The 23,423-nt window shown below is 43.8% G+C and overlaps 1 protein-coding gene across 1 annotated transcript; it reads right to left on the bottom strand.

Moving 5' to 3' along the window:
- Positions 1 to 20,514: 20,514 nt before the first annotated feature.
- cebpa (CCAAT enhancer binding protein alpha) lies at positions 20,515 to 23,423 on the bottom strand. Its single transcript, XM_040011626.1, has one exon. The coding sequence runs from the start codon at positions 23,185 to 23,187 to the stop codon at positions 22,312 to 22,314; it is 876 nt and encodes a 291-aa protein (XP_039867560.1). The 5' UTR covers positions 23,188 to 23,423; the 3' UTR covers positions 20,515 to 22,311.

The following is a 23,423-nucleotide window of genomic DNA, read 5'->3' on the forward strand; positions in this document are numbered from 1 at the left end:
TTTTTAAAAATGAGGAAGAAGGCGTTCCTCGCAAACTGAGCTTGGCCGCGGCCCAGAGCTGAGCAAAGCTTCCTGCTCTTTCTGCAGGCTTTACGTTCCCAGCATGTATTCCAGCAGCAATGACAGAGTCTTTTTAATCATTACTTCTGTTTTATACATTAAGCGAACCTCAGAGCGACACTGAGAACAATGCTAGAAGGTTTCACTGTGCAGAACAATAAGCTGGTAATATCACTTAAACCACAAACAGCAGCAGAAGAAACTGAGGGCGTTTTGGCTTTTCAGACTAAATAAAAGCCCATTTCTTTCTCTCCCTCCTTCCTCCAGCTCTTCATGGGAACTCGACGTTTGGTTTTACAGACAAACTGCTTACTCATGACCGATCTACCGCAGTGACCTGTCACCCCCGCTGCATGCTGGGATACCTTTCAGACGGCACATTGCCCAGCAACGAAGTCAGATTCGGCTTCCTCATTTGTGGATTTAAATAATGCACTGTCACATTACATCCTGCTCAATAGCAGAGAGCAGAAAAAACAAATATGAAAGGAGAGGTGACAGCTAGTGAGGTCACAGACATCACCTAGGTGTGAGGGTGGAGCTCGGCTTGCAGCAGAGCCGTTTCGGGTGGACAGCGAGGACGTGATTAGCGTGGAGTCTGCAACAAGCAAATCATATCCATTGTAAGAAATTTCGCACATTGCAAACAACGCAAAACTTTGAATTTTTTGGATGCAAACATGTCGAGTAACATTCGTACGGACCAAATGCATGTATTTTTGCAGAAATACAGTGTATTCTGTAGCTACCATCTGATTGGTCAGATCTGTTTATTCGCGCGCAAAACTTTAGAAAATTCACAAGCTGCAACTTTGTCCTGCAAAATTACACAGCCAATGTGAGTGGCTGCATTAAGAACAGGTGAGTCTGAAAAATATTTTGAATGCATGAAACATTCGCAAAACTTTACATGTGTGTAAAAAAGGGCCTTTAGTGTCGCGGGAGTCTGGAGAAGAAGAGGCTGATGGACCCATCAAGTGTTTGTTTGCATCTTTCTTACCAACACAGCCACTGATAGTTGATAAGTGATCAAAACCAACACGGCAGCAGCCAAAATACTAAACTTGGATCTACTAAAAGCTGCTTATAGATGACATCACAGTGGCTATGTCCATCTTTTATGTCCAGTATATGACCTTAACCCTGGTTCTTGGCAGGTTCCACTTCCCATGGGCAAAGTTTCTGCATTCATCAGGAGTCATCAGTAATAATTGTGCTTTATTTGAGTGTGAAACACAAGAGCAGTGAACAGGAGTGGAAACCTGGCACAGAGAGTGGACCCAGTGCCCGATCCTGAACGCATCACGAGATATTCAGAGCAGCACAGAGATGCTATCGGCAAACACCGGAGCCTCTGGTGGATCGGTGGCTCCAGCTGTTATTCCCACACTTTCTTCCCCAGTTTTTTCAAACCTTTTTGTCAGAGCCGTAGGAGTGGGTGTTTTCCCCTCTCCGGCGGGCTGCCAGAGGCCTCGCAGGAGCACTAATGAGCCATGCAGCGAACTGAGCACTTTGGGAGCAGAATGAGAGCCAGGCGGTGGTCATAATGCTGTGAATTATTAACGCTGAATATGAGTGTGCAGGAACACTCGCAGGAGCAGCGCAGTTATCAGATTCAGCTTCGAACTCAAATACTAAACATTTATTCACCCGTTCAGCACACAGTTTGTTCTGGAAAACCTCCAAACACGTTCCAAGCTGAGGAACTATAGGTTGTTTATTTAGTCTTTAGAAGGAGTGGAGGAACGTGAAGAAAAACAGCAGATAAAAATGAAAAGGATCGCTCAGATGCCATGTGGCATTCTCAAATGGATCCTTATTTTCTGTTAGTTTGTTCTGATGCACTAATTTATTGTAGGGTTTTTGTGTGTTTTAGGTTTCCTGCCTGTTGGTTTTGAGACGGTTGGATGTTGCTGGAGATTTCTGCCTACAAGAATAATAATAAAAAAAGGTGTTTGCTTTTATAGGACTGAATACCAGTCACACACACACAGAGGAGATTTCTGACAGCAGATTCAGAGGTTGACCATTTCAGTGACTTACAGATATTCATTTTCTACGTTTCTGACTCTGAAAAGCAAAGTTTGTGACTCAGGCTTGGGACTTGTTTATCTTGATTTGGGAAAGGTTGGTTTTAGCTTAGATCTTGACATGGGACTTGTTAGACTTTGGACTAACTGGTCTTGACTTGACACTTGTTATGGGACTTCACTTGGGAGTTGTTTGTCTTGGCCCCAAACCTCCTGTTTATGACTTAAAACGTTCTGGACTTTCCTTGGAACGTCTCGGCACTTCTCAGTCTTGACTCGGAACGTGTTCTTAACATTGGATTTGTTTGGGAATTGTTGAAATGTTTGTTTGTCTGTCATGGTTATTTGCACTGTTGTTCATGACTTAGGACTTGCTCGACTTTACCGGAAGCTTGTTCTTAAATTTGATTTAGGCCTTGACTTGAGACTTGTTTGTCTTGACATTGAACTTCATCTTCACGTTGGATTTTTTTTTAATCATAAAAAACTGGAACTAAAACTCATTTTCTTGTATGGCCCCACACAGTCTGTGGTTTCTGTTACTAGTTAGAAAAAAACATAGTTAATTAATTAATTAAGTAATTTCCCTTCTTGGGGCATTTTGTAAACTCAAGTCTTTAAAGACACAAGTGAGCCATCTCGGTAACGCCTCCTGACAGTCATTCATAGCTGTGAGGTCCCCCACTCCTTACTGAATGAATGGGACAACCCAGGATCAGCAAAACAGCAAAAGTTGTAATCTGGTCTGAAACTTCGTTTCAGGTCAAACGAACACTGCAGCATCACTGAGAGTTACAAACTGTCTAAAGTCTTTCATCTTTAATAAAATGATCAGCGTTGCTGCTTTACCAGGTGTAACAATTAAGTTTAACATCCAGGCATCCATGAAAACAGAATTTAATACATTTAACAGAGTTAGAAGTTAGCAGGAAGTTAGCTCGCTAGCCTCCACCTAAACATGATATAGCATGTTCTGACTGAGAGATTTCTGAAAAATTCAAACGTACAGCTCTGCTATCACTTCCAACATAAATGAAGACAGAAAACTAAACAGCAGTGATGTTTGTAGGGTTACTGAAGTTGGACTAGCTGGTGCTACATGATCGCTAGTGACACAACTATGTTAGCATAGCATAAACACAGTGAAGCTAGAGGATGAACGCTAACTTTATTCCACTCTGTAAAAGTTAACGTGAGGGTTCCTGATGGTTAGGGACAAATGCAGTCGCATGGCAGGATGCTGTAAACGGGCCAAACTTCAGCCAGGAGAACAACTGAGATAATCCATCCACAATACGAGGTTAGTCATTCATATACTGCTGCATGGGCTGGGCTGTAGTTACATCGAAAGGTTTTAAAAATCGAGCTTTAAAATGAACAATGGTAATAAAAACCGAGAGAGGCCGACAGTGATCACTGACTGTTTTTAGGGGCTTGTTCAGATTAAAAAGAACAAGATACAAAGCATTAAAACATGTTAAAAACACAACAGCCTTAATAAAGGCAGAGTAGTTCGGGCCAGAAGCAGGGTTCATACGTCATCACTTAAAGACCTGATGCTGATCCACCGTGTCCATTTCACATGTGAAATCTGAATAAATGCAGAGACAGCCAAAGCTTTCAATTCAATGGTTATCAGAAAATAAAGAGTTCATGTACTGAATCAGCTGTTCTTTTGTCCTGTGCTAGCTATACTACTGTATATGATGCAGCGTTGCACAACGTTACAGTGCCAACATGATGAATGGCTCTGACTCATCCCACCAGAACACTAAACAAATGCCATGCTAATACACGTTACAGTACACTCTCCTACATCTTTACTACAATGATGAGTAGATATGCTATCCATCACTCAAGTGAAACTGTGAACCTGTATGTGCACGCCTCATTGAAACAACACAAATGGCTCAAGTGTTTCCTGGTTCAGCTGCCGATGTGCTCTTTAAGGGACGGGGCAGAACAACAGCCAGCTTCCTGTTATGGATGCCAGTCGATTTCTATTCCACGTACTCGAGTGCTGAGGTAATGCTCGAGGCAATGTGAATGCAGTCAGGCAATCACAGTGCTACAGAAAAACTTAAAGTATACATTTAATTATTAGTCATTCACCACTCTGTAACACTGTGCAGCATTTCAGATAAACATGACCTTTTCATGTACAGATGAGTTGAATTGGCTCTCTCCCCACTCTTAAACCAGACCTCCCTGTGTGCTCATGTGTGGTTTCTACATAAGCTGTCATTCAGATTTTGAATCAGGTGGAGCAAAAGGAAGGTGCAGCATCGCTCTGTATCTTCCTGTATCTCTGCACTGATGGATGGGCCTCCGCTATACGTGCCCGTGTTTGTATCCATTCTGCCATAAATGGGGAATGTGGGGTTTTATTGGGAGACGCTGCAGATGTCGAGCTTACACTGTTTACACGCATGAAGCTTCAGCGCTCAGTTTAATATCAATATCATGTCATTTGGGGTGGGATGGAGTGAGAGGGGGTCTTGCAGAGGATTGTGGAGCTGCAGTAAACAGGAAGCGAGTTAAAGTGTCTGAAAGTAGTCACACTCCTATTGTTATGATTTTTATTACTTAGAGACATATTTTCAGGTCCAGCATCACCAGAAATACCAAACTGTGTACTCTGATCGCTGAACATGTCATAAAACATCATATGTAAAGATTTGATATAACAAAACAGTTTGCAGAGGGGAAGGATGTGGAGGTGGTCCATCTTTATAGCCATCCTGTGCTTCCACATCTGGTATGCAAAAAGCAAAGGAGGATGTTTAATGTCAGTCTGAGCAGCGGATTTCGATGGTTCTTGTGTAGTTTGTGTGTAACAGGAAGTGCGATCTTTGTGTTGATCTAAAAAAACATTTAATGTTCGATTAAATGGTTCAGGTTCCCAGTTTTTGGGCTCCATATGAACCTCCCAGAGGTTTCTTCCTGTTAAAGGGAGTTTTTCCTTGCTTAAAGGGGGTCATGTTATTTTTGGGGTTGGCCTTCATGTGCACGCTGTTGAAATTTAGTACTATATGAATAAATGAAATTGAACTAAATTAAAGTGAAACAGCTCGGGCCTTCCTTCTGTGATCTGTGGAGGTTTATGCATCTTCTGCATCTCTTTCACTCCCACAAACCGACTGCCCGATAACATATTATTCACTTCATCTGTAAGTGGTCATCATCTTTTACTGGCTCATCAGTGTCTTGCAATAATTATGTATATTCTTCTTCCTCCAGCAGCAAGCAGAAGCTTCTTGCTCTCCCGCAATGCCTCGCTTTGTTTTGAACGTTTCTGACGGGCACCGAGAGGCTGGCAGAGAGTCGTTTCAGAGAGTCAGCGAGTCAAACAAGAAGTTTCACATCCAATTATCTAAGAAAGAAATCAAAGATGGCTGTAATTAGGCTTTATAAATCATGACGTTGAGGCAAACAAACAGCAGCTTTATCACCACTCTCCAGATCTGAGCTGTCAGGGCGAAGAGGACGAGACGATGATCAAAGTCGCAGCTGATTTCAGCGGTGAGACGCAACACGTCGGGTTTAAAAGCGCAGCTCAAACGTGTTGAGGCGGTTACAGAGCGATGCAGCAGCAGAGCGACGCAAACGAGTTCTTGGCTACGAAACAAGCCTCCATCAAACAGAGCATAGAGAGTAGCTGACGGCGCTTTTACTATCAATCTCCTGCTGACTGTCTCGTAAATCGCTCCAGAAATGTGCCTCCAAAAGACACCAAAACAAATATTTCTCCTCCGAGCCTCCCTAATGTTCCTCCTACAGAGCCAATAAATGCCAACCAACTTAAAGACAGTCTGTACAAACAGGGCGATATATTTCCCTGCTGTGGCTCGCCACTCCTCTCTTTGTTCCTCTCTGGAGGCTGAAAGTGAGGCCTCCCAGCATAAATAGCAAATAACTGTGGTATCACAGAGGATTAAGTTCTGCAGAGAAAATATTTTATAAAAAGAGCTGGCTCTAAATCCTCGATTGAATGACAAGTTTTCTCTTGTTTTAAATTCACAAACGGCTTCTGTTGTGCAAAAATCTCCCAGAAAACCTGTTCGTCAGAGCGATCGTGAAAGGAAACAAAGGTCTTATCGAGCAGCTTAACGTTCCTGATATCTATTAGTATGAGCATGCATAAACAGTGACCAAGTCACCGCGAGCCAAATCTGCAGAGAGCAGTGGGTGATCCACGATCGCGTTGGTGTGGCCAGAAAACAGTTTCCATCGGGCCGTGTGGATGCACAAATGAAAGATCGCAAGCACCACTTTCCAGCTGTGCACGATATCGTGCCAAACTCTGTTCCCACTCAGATACCACAGGATTCACATAAGGCTTCTGCACTTTGACAATCTGACCCTGGAAGGTGCACAACCCTGAGAATGTCAGGAAGAATTACCCAACAACATCCAACAACGTGCTCCTGGCTGCACTCCTGACCTAATGCATTTGAGTTTGGGCAGTGGGGGCTGTTGCACGGAAACCTCAGGTCAGGTCTGTGCACCCACTGAAATCACAGACATGTGAAAACCAGTGGTCACACTTTCATTTCCTAAAGTTCCTAAATCAGAAAATGGTCCAGAGGGGACCCGAACTTGAAGGGGAGATTTCAATTAAGTATATTTTATTTACAGCAGAACTACATCAAGAAAACTTTATTATCCCCAAGGTGACATCTCCTCATAGCCAGCAGATTAAATAACAAGAATTACACATACACCCAAAAACCACAAATCACACAACAGAATTAAAAAAATAATAGCAGTAGGAACAAATGAGAATTCAAATCTATTTGTCCTGCAACGAGGCAAAGAATACCTCTGAATGCAACAGCTGAGGACGTGTCCTATCACCCCGAATCCTTTGTGCCTTCAGGGTCGGCCTCGTCTATACACAAGGGCAAGATCGCTTAGCTTTCGACCTGCAACTTTGCAACACGATTGTGCTCCAACCTCTTCTTCTTTGTCAAGCTAAGAGAGCCAAAGCAGAAAAAACATCAAACCCCCTAGTTTCAGATACAAAAACATACGCCGGTGGGTCTTTGCACTGTATTCGCATCAAATGTCAGCTTTTTGTCAAGTATAGTGCCCAGATATTTCTATTTCTCTACCACTGCACCTCATATTAGATATTTAAAAGCTGATCATCATCAAGGAGTCAAAGATTTATTCTATGAAAGCTGAAAACTGAGCTCAAACACAAGAGAGAAGCTGGTTGGACGTGATCCAGGCTTTGCACAACACAGCTGAGGTCATTCAAACGTAACCAACAAAACCCCATGAGGTCATGAGCCACTTTCTCTCCACAGCCATGATGGGAAACGCCTGGCTCCTCTCTCTGACCTGACAGCTGATTGATTTAGATGTTGGACACGATGTTTTATGGAAGCTGGGAGGAAGCAAGTAGTTTCACTTGGTCAGTGAAGCAGGAACTGTTTGCAAGTCTTAGGCAGGCCCCAAGATGGCCATTCGTCATTATGAATCTGCATTTTGACTTTTCATGTGAGGGAAAGCAGACTCGCATCCGTTGATCCAAAAGGTTTTCTCACATTTGAGGTGCATCTTCTGAGGTCGTTCCAGCGCTCTCCACTCGTGCCAGGTTTCGTCCTGGATTTGATCTTCGTGTCATTTTGCGGTGTGAGAATCTCGCTTACAACAGCAGAGCAATCCAGGTGGAACAGTGCAATAACTTGGAGGCAATGCAGTCCACATTGCCTCAAAATGGGAAACAGATAGCTGGCAACAGGGTTGATGCAAACAAAGTCCTCAAAGATCTTCACACGTTCAGACAAAATGCTCCGAGCTTGCTCCTAATTACAGTTGGTGTGAGGCTGGGAGTCTCTGCCCCTGATGGTGAAATACACTTACTGACAAACTTTAGCTTGCTTTAAATCTAGACCTCCTGCTCTGAAAATAAGTTATGGAAGCCTCAGAAAACCTGTTTTTTCTTGGAAAAGTTACCTCTGCTAAACCCTCTGCATGCAACACAATGTACCTGTTCCAGGTAAGCTTTGAATCTCGTTCTGTGAGATTCCAGTGGAAAGAAAACCGTGATCCCTGTTGCCATCTCTGTTTTCTGAGATCTGTCTGAGAGCAGCTTCAGGAGAAAAAGTGATCGAGCAGCTTCTAACATACTATACAACCTATATATGTTTTAATAAAGCTACGCTAGTATTGCATGACAGCATACGGCTACATCGCTGCCAGCATAGTGTAAATTTCCTCCTACAAGTCTGAATAAATATTATGCACTTTGACTCTGTTTAACTGCAGCAATAATCTGTGAGCAAAGAAGGCTGGTCCAGCCAATCACTGTACAGGAACCACACAGATGATGTAGCCTTCACCAAGGGCCTCGGATAAGTCTGCAGCATCTAAGCTACAATAACTTAACCGTGATGCTGCTGTAATTAACCAAAGACAGACTTTAACAGCTTTCTCCAATCTGTAGTTCAGTATGATGGACCGCAGCTGAAGGAAGAAGGAGCCGATTCTGTGTGTGCATCAAGCATTTTCTTTGACCTGCAGATGGTTGGTCATCCACAGAGAAGACTATTTGATGATTGTGGAAACACCTGCTCAACACCACCAACTCTTATAAAACCAGCTGTGCTTTTTCAAAAACACACGTTAGGAAGAAACCGTGTCGCGTATTCCCAGACAGATAGTCGGTGCTCCACAGTGCCTAAAACTGAGTGAAAGTCCTTTTGGGGCTCCTTTAAGAGTCTGTGTGAGTGGATGCAGGTCTCTTCTCTTTCAGTGAACAAACAGTCAAAGCACTGCCTGTCCTTTCAGCTTCAGTAACAAGCTGCTCAGTCAACTCTGGAGTCAATGAAAAGGGCCAGTTAAATTTTAACACAGGCCAAATAGAAAAAAGTGGATAGCCAAATAGAGCAGATAGATAGATAGGGGCACTGACACACTCTCCACACAAAATGTCAATGAAACAAAAGCACTTTGAGACTGCAAACATAGAGAATCTGAAAATAGCCACGTTTTCCTGCAGACTCCCAGCCAAAAGAAAATGAGGACATTTATTCAAGTAACAGAGCTTTTCTCATATACTGAGTCACTGAGCTTGAACGCAGCTCCTCATATATTCCAAATGTGCTTTAAAAGTCAAACTTTGTCTTTACTAAACAAGTAATTCCAAATCAAACTGATGAATCCAAGTCAGAATCTGTGTGGTTTGAATGTATACTTCACTTTGTCCAATATATGACAAATTATTATCAAACGCCATTAAAAAAAAAAAGCCCATTCAGCTTACATGTCTGTATGTTTATTCTATAAGAGCTTTCCATGATACCGTGTCAGAAAACATTACTTTTATTATACTTGCTTAATTTTAGCAACTTATCCTGTACCTGAAACATCGTTTAGCTTCTGACTCTTTAAGGCTGTCCTACTCTAAAAGCTCACTTTCTTCCGATTGGCTGAATTCTGGAACCTTGCTGAGGAGCAGCACCCGGTGTTTGTGGACGTGTTGGAAGTGCAGAAAACAAGCAGTGAAGCTAACATTGAACCTGAACTCGAGTCCAGCCTATATGAGAGGAGAGTGCATGAAACAAAGACTTTTTTAAACTTGTTACCTGCTTACAACGTAACAGTAGTTTTGTTTGTAGTTTGCAGGGAAGATTTTCTGCAAACATTACTCACTAAGCGGTAGTTAAAGTTAGAAGACTAAGTAAAGAAAAAATAGGTAAAAGCTGCACCTTTAAAATTGTGTTGGTTTCAGCAGTAAAGCAAAACTTTTACTTTGGAGGTGAATGCTCTTCGTTTGGAGTTTGGCTCACATTTTTTACAAATTCTCTACAGCTCAGAAAATGAAAGGCAAGTGTTTATGAGACAAATCACCATCTTTCATGCAAACTACGTGCAAACACAGTGATCTGCTGGCGATTAAAGCAATCACAAGGAGCTTTTCAGTGCAGCGCTCGATACCAGAACCCTCCAGCAGCCGCTCGCCGACCGGTTCGGGATTGCAGGTTGCCGATCAGCCTCCAGGTCGCCGTGGCTGAGGCCTAAACCAGCTGCTCGTCGCTGATCAAATTTGTCGAGGTTAGTCCGCTGGTAGATGGTTTTAGACAGATGATATCCAAACACCTGCCAAGTATTTTTTGAAAGTGCCTTCCTTTTTCTAAAGTTTCCAATTATGACTTCCCAGATGTTCGATGTGGCCAAACATCTGGTGTGTCAGACTAAATTACCCCAGTTTGAGTTGACTCAATAGAAACGTTTTCGTTTTTTAATCAAATTGTAATTCTTGTTGTTTTTTCCTCCTTTTTTTTTAAACGCACCTCTCTACAGGAGACACTTATTGTTTCTCTGGCAAAAGAGAAAACCTGCTGCAATGATACTGACAGTAATAATGATAAAATGAAATGAAATTTATAAACAACAAAGAGGGCTCACTGTAAAGTTATTCTTTAACTAAAAGACCTGGGAGATTCTTCCAAACCTCAACATAACACTCAGCACCAGCCAGCGATTTGTCAGCTGTAAACCTGAAATGAAAATCAGCTCACTGGCCCGTATGAGAGGATTATTAACAGTGAAGTCAGGCCAGCCGAGGCTGGACTCAGAAAGGAGAACGAGAGCTGGCCAGAGCCGGATTTCTGGACATGAAATGGAAATAAAGCAGAAAAGACAAAAAGAAAGGGAAGGAGAAGTTCCAGCCGCTAACAGGCTAATGTCTTCCATCCGCAGGAAGACTCCGCGGCCAACATCAGACACAGAGCCTCGCTCTCATCCAAAAACCAAATAAAAGGCCGGTGTGTCTTTACACACTCTGAGAGGCCTCGAGCCAAAAACACGGCTTGTCGAAGCTACCAATGATGCAAAGTTAAACACACAGCTAGACCCCAAACGCAGACTGATGAGAACAGAGGCAATAGTGACGAAAATACACCACCTGACAAAGTTGTCCTTCTTCCCTTCTTTCAGTGACACCTGAAAACAGGAAATAGAAGAGAAGGCAGACAGAAGAGGAACTGTTAAAGAACGAAGAGGGCCAAAAGAAAATATTTTGTGTACCTGTTTTTGTTTAAACTGCTCCGACATTTGTCTTGTTCATACATTCTTGCTTTTCTTCTCCTGGCTGCTGCCTTTAGAAATCACCGCAGTGAATCCTCTGCAGCATCCTCCTCCTATCCCAGCATCCTCCTCTGTCACACCAACCTTCTGCATGTCCTCCTTCATCACATCCCTGAATCGTCTCTGTGGTCTTCCTCTTTTCTCCTTTCCTGGCAGTTCTATCTTCAACCTCCTTTGTACCCACTGTCCCAAACGTTGAGGGTCTGCTGATCCTCAGCTGTCCCTCTGATCGACTCATTTCTAATCTCCTCCCAGTGAAGATGTCCTCACGCATGCTCAATCAGGTAAGAAAAGCTGATCCTGTTCCTTTGGATGTAGCGTTTTCAGTTTTCACTTAGGCAGCAGTTGTCCTTCTTCTGTCTTGGATCGCCTGGAGCTGTATTGAGGAGATAACCACATTTACTCAGGGCCTTCTTGATATGATTTTCTTCTGCTTCCCTGGCCGCTGTATCTGTCTGGATGATGTTTGCTCAGGAGTATCAGAACAGCTGAGACAGCGGCACTTACACGACACTCCTTAACAACAGGAGCCCGGATTGTGTCTGCCGTCCTAAAACTACAATGCCCTAGAAGATGAACTACAAAATGTGTATTTTTACTTCACTCCAGTGTTTTCTTACACTGCAGTTTTATGCAGGTCACATAAACGAGAACATGCAGTGAAAAATATCACTTCATCACAAAGGCTGGAATTCCCAAGAGGAAATAGGGTCTTTGCACTGAATGTTTTAAAGCCAAGCCCTACTTAATCCTGCTCCTCGGTGATACTTTTAATGAAGCAGAGCAGAAACTTTTGTTTTAAGTCTCTCTGATATTAAACAAGAGCCATTAATAAGACTGAGTACCACATTAACACACGGAGGAGCCCGGATCTGATGGTGTTTTACACATCACACAGGTTGTTACAGCTGATTTCAGGTTCGTATGATGGAATCGTTTGTAATAACGCAGCTCTTCTCTGGATAAATCCTGCCTGGACCACGCACAGCCCCAGATATCGACATGAGCGTTCACCCTTTTATCAAAAACATATTGATTGTCCTTCAGACTCCTCTCATTTATCTGAACAGCCATGCTGTTTCAGGGAAAAACACACACTTTAGACCTGACGGTGCTAAAGGCTGCAGTACAGCAACAGACATTACAAATGCAAGCTGAATTATGCGCAACCTTTAACACTTTAAGCAGTTAATAAAGATCATAGCACTGATTTAGAGAAATTATATATAATCTACATTATTCATGCAAAGCAGCAGATTGACCAGAAGCAGATTTTATCACAGCTCACCTGTGGGTTTAGCAGGCTGATGAACACACGGATTCAAACGGCTTCTATCTGATGTGATCTTTGGAAGGGTCACATAGAGCCTCCAACACATTGTGCAAAGTGCAAAGTGTTTTACACTGGTAGAACAAAAAGATGTTTGCTGGACGGGTTAGTAGAACACATATATGCCATGTGCACAGATAACAGGGCTAGATGGTACCTGGACTTCCATAATAGTAAACCATCTACATTACAAGCCTGTAGAACGGACCACATTTCTCTGTCCATGCAAAGAGGAGACAGACATAGTCATAACCAGAGGGAAACACTTCTGATTTATAAATAATAAATCTATAATGGCCTAACTTAAATGAGAATTTGACTCGGGTTCATAAACCTTATTTGCCTTTGGAGATGCATTCATGTTGTCTGTGGTTGGCGCCGTTCTGTTATCTTGTTTAATTTGACTGGATTTGGTGAATGTTTTGGCCTTGGTATTGATATCCTTTTAGGCTCCTGGATCTGTGTCCTCCTATTGGCGGAGCGTCACTGGTGGAATTTTCCACTCTAACCGTAGGTGGGAGCTCACCATTGGTGGAGCACCACTATTAAAGATGCAGCACTTTCATGAACTCTGGTACTGTGATGAAGGCCTGTCTGTTGAAATGCGTTGGGGGGGGGTAGGTTAAATGTGATGATGCCACAGGAATGAAGGCATGATTAAAAAAACGAGTTAGCTTCTGTGTATCAGTGGGTAAAGATGTGAAATAGAAAACACACTTGTAATTATTATCTGCTCAAATTTGTCAGTTCTGTTGATCCTTTTCATGAATGATCGCTGGATTGTGGGATGACATTATCTGATCTGCTCTCCTGTGTATCGCCTGCTAAAAAGAGGTAATAAAGGAAGCTCTTTAAGCTTGCCTGAGTGTTTGGAGAGTTTGAGCCGTTGCTATTATGGTTGCCACACAGATACTTCCGGGTCACGTCACTCAGTTAGCAAGCGTCCCAGCTGAAACTCACTATTCGACCGTACCCCTGGCCTCTTTGCATTTGGTACCTTGTCCTTCTGTTAGCTTTCCCTGCTTATATTTTATTTTTTGTTTATTTTATGTTATATTCTTCCCTGTTTCCTCTTGTCTCTCATCACGTAGTCTTGGTGATCCATGTTTATGGCAATTTTTGCCTGATTTTCCTGTTTTCCAGTGTCCTTTTATTTTTGTTTCACCTTTCCATTCACGGTACTTGCCTTTTGTCGGGTCATCAGTCCTTGCTGATTGTTAATCAAACATTATAAAATTTTTTTAAGTTTACTGCTGCTCATGTCCTGCATATGATTCTCTCCTCATGAGTACCATCACACCACATGGTCCCTGGCTCAGCTGCAGGGGAGGGGTGGAAAACTTAGGGGTGTGGAGCAGAGGCTTCCCACAGAGAGCTTTCTTCACCTGCACAAACGCCGCCTGACACGGCCCCACCCACTGGACCAGATCTGGAGGACCCTTTCGGGTGAGATCAGTCAAGGGGCTGGTCAGGTCCACAAACCCAGGCACGAACCGGCGGTAGTAGCCCCCCAGTCCCAAGAACCATCTCACTTCCTTTTTGGTCTTGGTGGGTGGGCAGGATGCGATCGCTGCTGTTTTGTCCATCTGTGGGCGCACCTGCCCGCCCCCAGGTGGTACCCCAGATATTGCACCTCCCTCCGTCCAACCGCACATTTCTTCGGGGTGGCCGCGTTCCTGGACTCCCTGAGGTAGGCGGGGCTCACAGCCAAGCGCCCCTTGACTGATCTCACCCCACAGGGCCACAGCTGGTTCAAAGATTGTTGTAAAGTGTTCAAACAAGCACCATGTCCATTTACTTCTGGTTACTTCTGATGACTCAGGAGGTAGAGATTGTCATCATCTACCAATCAGATGGTCGGAGGATTGACTCTCCAGCATGACAAAGCATCCCAAGATGCTCAACCCAGAGGTGTCCCTGGTGCATCCATTGGAGCGTGCAGGAAAATGTTGGACAAGGCGATTAGGTACAGCAAAAATGTGTTTGTATGAAAGTGTGTGTGATTGGGCTAATGAGGCTTATAGTAAAACTCAATTTAAGTGCTCAGAATAAAACTACCAGTCCATTTACTGTTTTTACCATTTACAGCTTCCAGAAACCTGCTGAGAGGCATCACCCACCACATGTAGTGTTATAAAAACACTGGTTAAAAACTTTAATCAGCTCGCTGTGAAACAAGAACGCCAGAAACCTGCGTTTGGCTAATTAGTTTCATATGTATGTATGTATTGACCTCAGTAAGACCGTGTGACTGAAAATGTGAAAACAAAATAGGAATCATAAAAAAATAAAATCAATATTTGGTGTTTACGCCTATATCTGTCATGAGAGTTTAACCTTCTTCAGGACACGCTCCCCTCCCTCTGCAGCCTGGATCCACCCTGTCAGCATTCCTGTAGTTTATGTTATAATGTCAGGACGATGCAGTCACACGGTGCATGTTTTCAGGCACATATTTCATGTCGAATCAGTCATATTTCAGTCAGTCAGCGAGGCTGTCAGGAACATGTGGAAGTCATCGAATTCTCTGCCAGCTGCATGTTTCAATCAACCTGCTTGGCTTCTTCTCGATGTTCTCTATTTCTCTCGTTTTCTACTATCTCAGGTTATTTTGCGGTTTTCAATATTCCCAGGCTGAATACAAACACGAGTCACTCCTGCAGTTGAGTCCATTTCGCCTGTTTCTAATACAACTAGTTTCTAGGATTAAACTGTCATTTATAATGTTTATTCATGCCGTTGGTTCTTCTGTCCTTTCCACAGCGCTGGCAGCCACAAAAGCTCACGCATAAATACATAATGGACTCTGGCCCTGATTTTTGAATAGTTTCAATTGTATACAGCTGGTTTTACGGTTTGCTTCAATAGAAGTGCGTGTCATCTAAAAGCGGCTCATACCAGCGTTTACATCTGCAAAATTTCACTGCACAGTCGATTTATTTTAATTAGAGATGTTCCAAGCAGATCCTGAGTGGCAGATTCAGAGCGGTAGAGGAAGCTGAGGGACCCACGTGAACTTTATTATGGTCCCAACTTCTCACAGGATGCTCATCTTTGCTGCTGCGCTCTCAGTTTACCCACCCAGAACTGCTTTTCAGTATTTTGATATAGAATGGCTCCAAAATTATCTCATCATCATCATCATCATTAGCCCAGCATTCATCTCCAACTGTAGAGCTGCTGTCCTCAAATAATGCCGTGACCTGAACACACTGTTGTGTCACTGAGTTTGGGTGTAGACACTGAAACATTATTCCCATTATTCTAGCACAAGCTAATTTGCTAATTTGGGGTTGATCTGTCCGAAGAGTGCTGTTCCAGAGCAGCTTTGGATTTTTACGAGTTTTGCTTTTTTGGCAGAGTCTAATCTGGTCTCTCGCACTTGAGATGCATTACTGGTTTGTTCCTCGTGGTGAACCTTGTGTATTTGTTGTCCTGAAGTCTTCTATTTTTTGGACAGATGCTAAGAAAGGTGGAGGGACTGCAATGTTTGTTGATGGTGGTGAAATTGCATGCTGTATTTGCTGTATTTCTCCCATTCATGGACAACTCCCCTGTCATTTGACCAACACACAGCTCCATCAGCTCCATCCATGTCAAACAACGAGAGGTTGGCATTGTGGGGGACTACACAGGAGCATGCTGGCGTTGGCTGAAACCCTTCTCTGTAGGCTCTCCATGGGCAAATACATGCACAAACAGACACAACCACAGAACCATAACTCAAGCATCAGCATGTCTCTGCAGTTCACAGAGTCCCTGTTTCCATCAACTCTGTGAGGAGGTGGAAACGGGAAATTAGCGAAGCTCTGCAGGTCTGCTTGGCACGTGCTGTGGGATCTACATGGGGATGGCATTAGCAGCATTGCAGGCTATATCACAGAGTTGGTGAAGACACCATCATCTGGACCAGAACCGCCTTCAGTTATTGGGACAAGGGCGAGTTGAGAAGGATACTAAACTAAAGCAAAGAAGTGTGGAGGGGGATGAAACTGATCACCAGACTCAACTCTAGACAACAGCAGGAGGGGGCCAGCCTGGACTGGGCCAGTCGGCTGTTTCTCAGCAGGTTTAGTACTGAGCCCCCTCAGGCAGCACCAATCCTAACACCTCCACAGCAATCAAACCATCCCCCACTCCCTGCCTGCCCCATGCTGTCCGTGTGGATTTTTGTAGTTTTTTAATTATGTCTTCATGTATGTTCCCTGTCTGCTCTTCTATGAATGCGTGCTCCCTCGCTAAACATTCTCTGCTTTTCTGGCATCAATTTTTCAATATTTTCATATCGCTGGAGCAGCGGAATGGCGTTCTTACCATGCACGAGATGCAAAATGTGCATCTCATGTGCATCAGCTGTTCATTTTTCTGAGGCGAACTTAAGTCAGAGTCTCACTGAAAATAATAAATTAATTAATCAGGGTGTGTTGCAGTCCTGGGATGCATGTAAAGGTCAAAGCTCTGACTCATACTGTGTTGCTTTGTGTTTCCACGCAGTGACGCTACATGGTAAATGTTCCTTTTCGCTCTGCTATCTGGACTGTGATCGACATCTCTGCGTGAAAGAACCAGCGGTGCACTTTTATCTGCGTCCTGTAAAACTCTTTACAGGCGACGTTGATGTAGATCAGCTCTCAGCTCTGATATTTGGCCCTCAGTTTCCTAAAAGGAGCTTTTTATCTCAAACACATGTTTTCTTTTCTCCTTCTTTTCAGCAGTAAATGACCATAAATCTGATGTTTCTTTCCCTTTTCTTTTCTTTTTTTTTCTTTTCTTTTCTTTTCTCTTGATGGATGTTGTTTTCTCATCTTGTAGGATGACTGGAATTTTGGATTCGAGTTCTGGCTCTTTCATTTGCCTTACTGATTTTGCAGAAAATTAAAGATCATAATATTTGCACCAAATGATATTAGCACATTCATCCCCGCTTTATTTATACAGCACCATTCATACAAACATGCTTCACGTGGAAATACCAAAAAAGAAAGTGTGATCTCTCTCTTTTTCTTTCTCTGGCTCTGGATCAGCTGTTGGGACAGCCCTGCAGGTCGATCGGTCTTTTTCACCTCAGCTAACTGCAGATTGTTCACTATAATTCGTTCCCAGCCATTAACACTCATCAACTTCAAACGCTCAGATCTCAGTTTTCTACCTAGGCTTATCAAGACTTCACACATGCAGCTTTAATTGAGAAAAATCACCCACGATGTAGAAGTAGGTCTGCACACACACACACATCAGATTGTTGCTGTCTGGAGACATTTTTCTCCTGAAATGAAACTGCGTGCTCTAATGCATTTGATTGGGTTTTGAGCCCTTGAGATAATTCAGACTTTTATTCCCTGATTCGGAGTTGCGCAGAACGTCAAACAAACACTTTGCCAGTCACAAATTTACAGATTTGTTCTTTAATCTACGGTGGCTCTGACGTGCTGCTGCAGGTTCAAGCAGACACTCGTCTGAGAGCCTCACTCAGACCGATGTCTGAGACCAAGATCTTGATCTAAAGGTGCCTTTCAGGATAAAAACAGGAAACTTTGTGGATCATTAACCTCTAACAGCCCCTCTCACCCACGAATATGAGAATAAAGTATCAAAATTGAGATATGTTGTGTAAAAGCAAGCGTTGTTTAAAAGCGAGCAGGTAACCAAATACATTAATACATTAGTATTGTATACATTTAATATGCTTCTGTTTCAGTTTTCCCTGTTTTGCATTTGGGCTGCACCAAATCTCAGAGGCAAATATTGTACTTTATGTTTCACTGCACTTGTGAAGTTTGGGTTATTTTACAAATTAAAACCTTTTCATGCACTTCCCACCCACAATTATGATTTTGATTAAGATTGTGTGTACCTTTGTGTGTTGAGAACTTTTCTTCAGCTACATTAACTTTGAAAAACAAAATGAACCTGGAACCTTGGATCGGTTTTAAAAAGCCTGAAGCTGAGAACCGCCTCTTTCCCAGCTTTTCTTGTTTTTTTTTAAGATGTGTAGTTCTGACAGGCTACAAATTACACAAACAGTCAGGCGCAAAATTACCACTGTGATTTTTTTCCTCTCTTTCTTCCTTTTCCTCAAACCTCTGTATTATACAATCTGCATGCAGATGTTTAATGCCGGGGTTAATCTATCACACAGGTCACCACAGCTGCAGCGGCACAGCCAACCAATAGCAGCAGCAGTAGCACAGGGTTCAGCACTCGCTGCCAAAACCTAGACGTGGTGCACAGAAGGTAGGCCAACAAAATAAAGGGGCTAAAATCACAAATTTATTTATATCGTCTGCAGGTGGTGACGAGGAAACGTCGTGGTCTCTGCTGGGAAGACGACAAAGAAAGTAGTGAAAAAAGGTCACCTCCACGTTCAACCACTTCCTTTAACCGATCGAAACATTAGGGAAACTTTTCTGTAGTTTGTGTTCGATTTCTGCCAAACTGCCACTAGTTTGAGTCATTTAAAAAAAAAATTATTCGGCATGTGTGCACTGTAACTGTCTGTTGTTGGAGAGAGACATCAAATCTTCTTGCATGTGTCACATGCAATCTGACATTGAAGGACAGTCGCGCCTGCTCGGCCATCCAGCAGGACAAATAATTCATTTCTGACTCAAACAGATGAACATGAGCGCACATCTAATTGGAGCTGTGCTGCTGAATGCTATTTACTTCCTTCAGATAATCAGAGAGGATTTGTTCATATTCCTTATCGTGCATCATGAATTTTGTTATGCTGTACTGCTTACGTACATAAATTACACTGACTGTGTGGCAGGCAAGGCAGGACCAAACGCAGGACGCCAAGACAAGTGAATTAACTTAAGGAGGCATCTTTATTGCTGTACTTAGAAACTCAAACTAAATGCAAAAACTCTGGAAACTACAGAGCACAGGGAAACGGGACCGACCCGGCAACGAGCAGAGGGACACTGAGGACCAAAATACCCACAGGATATCAAGAGGATGGGCAACAGGTGGGAACACAGCTAGAACTAACTGTAACTAACACACTGTATACAGGACAAGAGACTGTCAAAATAAAACAGGAAGTAAGATAAACACGGAGACCAAGACTACGGCTCAGCAGAGGGACCGAGGTGAAGCAGACACGGGGACATGACTGACTGGGAGACGGGAAGGGAACGCCAAACATGGAGACAAGAGATAAACAAGATGAAAAGTGGGCTGACTGAACACAGGAGAAGACCAAACACCGAGAGAGAAAAAACTCAAAAACCACAAGGATCTGAGGACTAACCGAAACACGCTTAATACATGACGTAAAAATAACCACGAATCTGAGAATCACATCGAACATTCAAAAAATCTGAGTCCAGACACTCAGCCAGCCCGGCTCCCAGACTCAGTACCACAACAGGGACTTTTCTTCATGTCTAATCCGGTGCATTAAACTAGGAATAAATTCCTGAGCGTGTTGTTGTTCGTCAGTGATATTAAAGTACAACTTTCAACACGTTCACCACTAAAATGCAAAATACATATTAATGCTGCTGTAATGCCAGAGAATGTTTTTCTGCACAATGAGGTCTTTGATGCAGTAATTTAACAGTCCAGGCTGTGACCGTCTCTCCTGAATGCAACTAAAATATGTGCAGAGAATATGTGATGTGCATTTTACCGCTGCAGCGGCTCGAGGTGGAGATTTTTCTGACCGTCTATCTTTCTGTACATCATATAAATTACTAATCGTGTGTTTGCATGTGAGACCTACATGCAGAGGAAAAAAACAGGAACCAAAGCTGTCAGAAAAATTCTGATTTTCCGATGATTTTCTTCACTTTTATGACAGTCAGACGTCACTGTAGAAGTCGCAGCGCTGCAGACTGTACCTTTACCATTATTCATGCTGAAGAATGAAACCTGATATGAAGCATTTCTGGCTGAGCGCCCCCTATGGACTGCAAGAAGAGATACAATGAACTTGATGCAGGAACAAGAGAAGTAAATGGAGAAATAAATCCAAACGCACAAACAGAATCTGATAAAACGAGCTTCTTTTATTATAATATTTCAGATTTTTTGGTATTTTATATATATATTTATTCATATATATTTATATATATGCTTATTTTACAATTGAGACGTAAAATTTGAAACAAATGTTGGTTTAACATCAGAGTTTGTAAAAAAAAAAAAAAAGTGCTTCCTTCTTCCTCACTGACACAAATGTCTTAAAATCTTTCTCAAAAGACCAGCTAAAGGTCAAAGGTCAACTCAGAGGAGCAGAAGGCACTGCTGCATGAGCTATGATTCAACAGCGGGGAAGAGGAAGAAGATAACTACCATGTTGCATAGAAACCCTGTTCACATTTATTTATTTTTTATCTTTCTCAGAATGAACAAACACATAAAAACAGGTATGTGCACAGAGCCAGGCGTGTTTTTTTTCTGCTCAGATCAGTACCCATCATGTGTGAGACAACAAAGCTGTGCTTCGACAAATAGTGCATACAGAGAGCTGCTTCGGTGTCTTCAGAGGAACCACGTTTCTGCAGAATCCCATTGAACCAGCTGCCATCAGGCTTCTCCTGCAGATACGTGGTTTCCCCCTAGACAGCAGGTACCACAGTTTCAATTCCAGTCTTTTTTCTTCTTTCTTTTTTTTCCTAGTTTGTATTTTACTTTGGCTTAAATCAACAGGGGGGGGGGGGGGGGGGGGACTTGTATCTCCACACCTTCTTGAGTATTAGGAAGCTGAGAAAAAATGTATTTGGGCCTTTTTTAGGTATTTGTTTAGTCTTAATTAATACACTTCTTAAGAGTGGAGGTACAAGCTTTCAGTATTGTGGTTGACAGTGTGTCAGTGAACAAAAATCTTAAATACTTTACTTTTTAAAAAGAAAAAATTTCAGATTTCTTTTATCTCACGGGAGGGGGGGGGGGGAGTTTGCTTCACGTGATCAGATTATTAGAACACACAAACCTGCCAACAGCCCCGCACGCCTCCTCAAAGAACAAACAGGAGAAAATGAGCACAAATCCATGCAGTTATATCATGGAAATAAACATACATACAGGTTGAGTTTCATAGCTCTAAGACAAGTTCATCAGTTGATAGAGACGGTAACTTTGTATAAAACAAACCAAAATAATTCAGGAACTACGTGCACAACAGGCTGGTCCGGGCTCGTCACCGCCGTGCCCTACCTTAGCTGCACTGATATGTGGGGTCGAGTCTCTCAGTCTGTACGGGGGTAAGGCACAAAAACAGCCAGTCCTCTGTTGTGTGGATCTGCAGGGGGGGGGACGAGCTTATCGGCTTTTGCACAAAAAGTTTTAAAAGGCACATGAACACTGCAAAAAAAAAGAAACCAACAACAAAACAAAAACAAAATATACCGACTGAACGAGTCACTCTTTCTCCTGAAGGTGAGCGCAAGTCTTTCTCCGAAGAGCTCAGTCAGTGAGATGATGGTGAGATTAATTCACCTGTTTCCAGTAAAAGTTTATCAGTCCTGTTTTTTGAAGCATCTTCCGGAAAATTCCTGAAACAAGAAAAACCAAAGTGGCTTCAAGTTTGTTTTCTGCGTACAGCCTGTCTGCACTTTGGTTTTCGTTTTCACACAGAAACTTTGGAGCAATTTTTTCTAGTCTGAGGAGAAAGTGTGATCGCGAGGACTCCGTTCAGTCGGGTGTTTTAGCAGTGAACAGCTCAGCTGCCTCAGTCTCCTCACCGCTTTCAGTCCGTCCGGACGAACGGAACCAGCTGTGTGTATAAATCCAGCAGTGTACCAGTCCATGTCCAGTCTGCTCCCGGTCCGGCTCGGGAGGCTCTCAGCTTCCCATGGGTTTGAAGGAACCGTCCGGCAGCTGTCTGAAGATGCCCCGTAACGTGTCCAGCTCGCGGGTCAGGTGCTCCACCCTGCGCCTCAGTCTCTCGTTGTCGGCGGTCAGCTCCACCACCTTGTGCTGCGTCTCCATGTTGCGCATCTTGGCCTTGTCCCTGCTCTTGCGCACGGCCACGTTGTTGCGCTCGCGCCTCAGCCGGTATTCCGGGCTGTTCTTGTCAACGTGCTTCTTGGATTTGCCGCCTCCCCTCTGCTGCTCTAGGAGCTTCATGCCGCCCTGCTGCGAGTGCGGGTGCGAGTGTTGGTGCTGGTGCGGGCTGGGCACTGGGGTCGGCGGAGGTGTAGGGTGCCCTGGCTGGAGGTGCATGGTGGTCTGTGCGCAGTGCGCAATCTGGTACTGGAGGTGCGGCATCTGCTGCTGCTGGGAGTACTGCTGGGGGTGCGGGTGCGGGTGGTGGTAGGTGGGGGGCATGCCCGGGTTCATGTCCTCGTCGTCCCGGGGCTCCTGCTTGATAGCCACCGGTCGGAGGCGTGGAGGGTTGTGCTCGTAAAGCGGCTCCATCTTAGACTCCATGTAGTTGGACATGTAGAGCTGCTGGGGCCCCGGGCCGCAAGTCACCGGGTCGTACTCCCCGTTCATCATTTTGAGCTTGTCCTGTCGGGAGCTGTGGTGGAACAGGTCAGCCAGGAAGTCGTCGTTGAACGCTGATGGGTCGATGTAGGCGCTCAGGTCGATGGAGGTCTCGTTGTCTCCGATCTCACCGCCAAGATCTGCCGGGTCTCTGTAGCCGGAGGAGGGCTGCTGGTTCAGGTTGTTCATCAGGGGCCGAGGTGCGACCTCGTATAGGTTAGAGAGCTCCATTGAGAATCTAAACCCGGGCAAGCATGGCGATGAGCTCCGGGAATCCAGGTTGCACAAAGTCGGGTAATACGGTGAGAGGGGGTTACACAGCTGCAAGCATGCGCTGACCCAAAGCTCGGAGAGACTGTGACCGTTGCAGTGGCTCCGTTTGTACGCGGAAAGAAGCGGAATGAAGCAGCTTCAGGATTTACTCTGCTGGGCTGATTCCCCCTGCTCAGTAAACTCCGAGCTGTCAA

The sequence above is a fragment of the Simochromis diagramma genome, unplaced genomic scaffold, assembly GCF_900408965.1.
Source record: "Simochromis diagramma unplaced genomic scaffold, fSimDia1.1 OVJJ01000603.1, whole genome shotgun sequence".
Lineage (NCBI taxonomy): Eukaryota > Metazoa > Chordata > Actinopteri > Cichliformes > Cichlidae > Simochromis > Simochromis diagramma.

Coding starts and splice junctions, on each gene's coding strand:
- cebpa (XM_040011626.1), bottom strand. CDS start 23,187: ATGGAGCTCTCTAACCTATACGAGGTCGCACCTCGGCCCCTGATGAAC.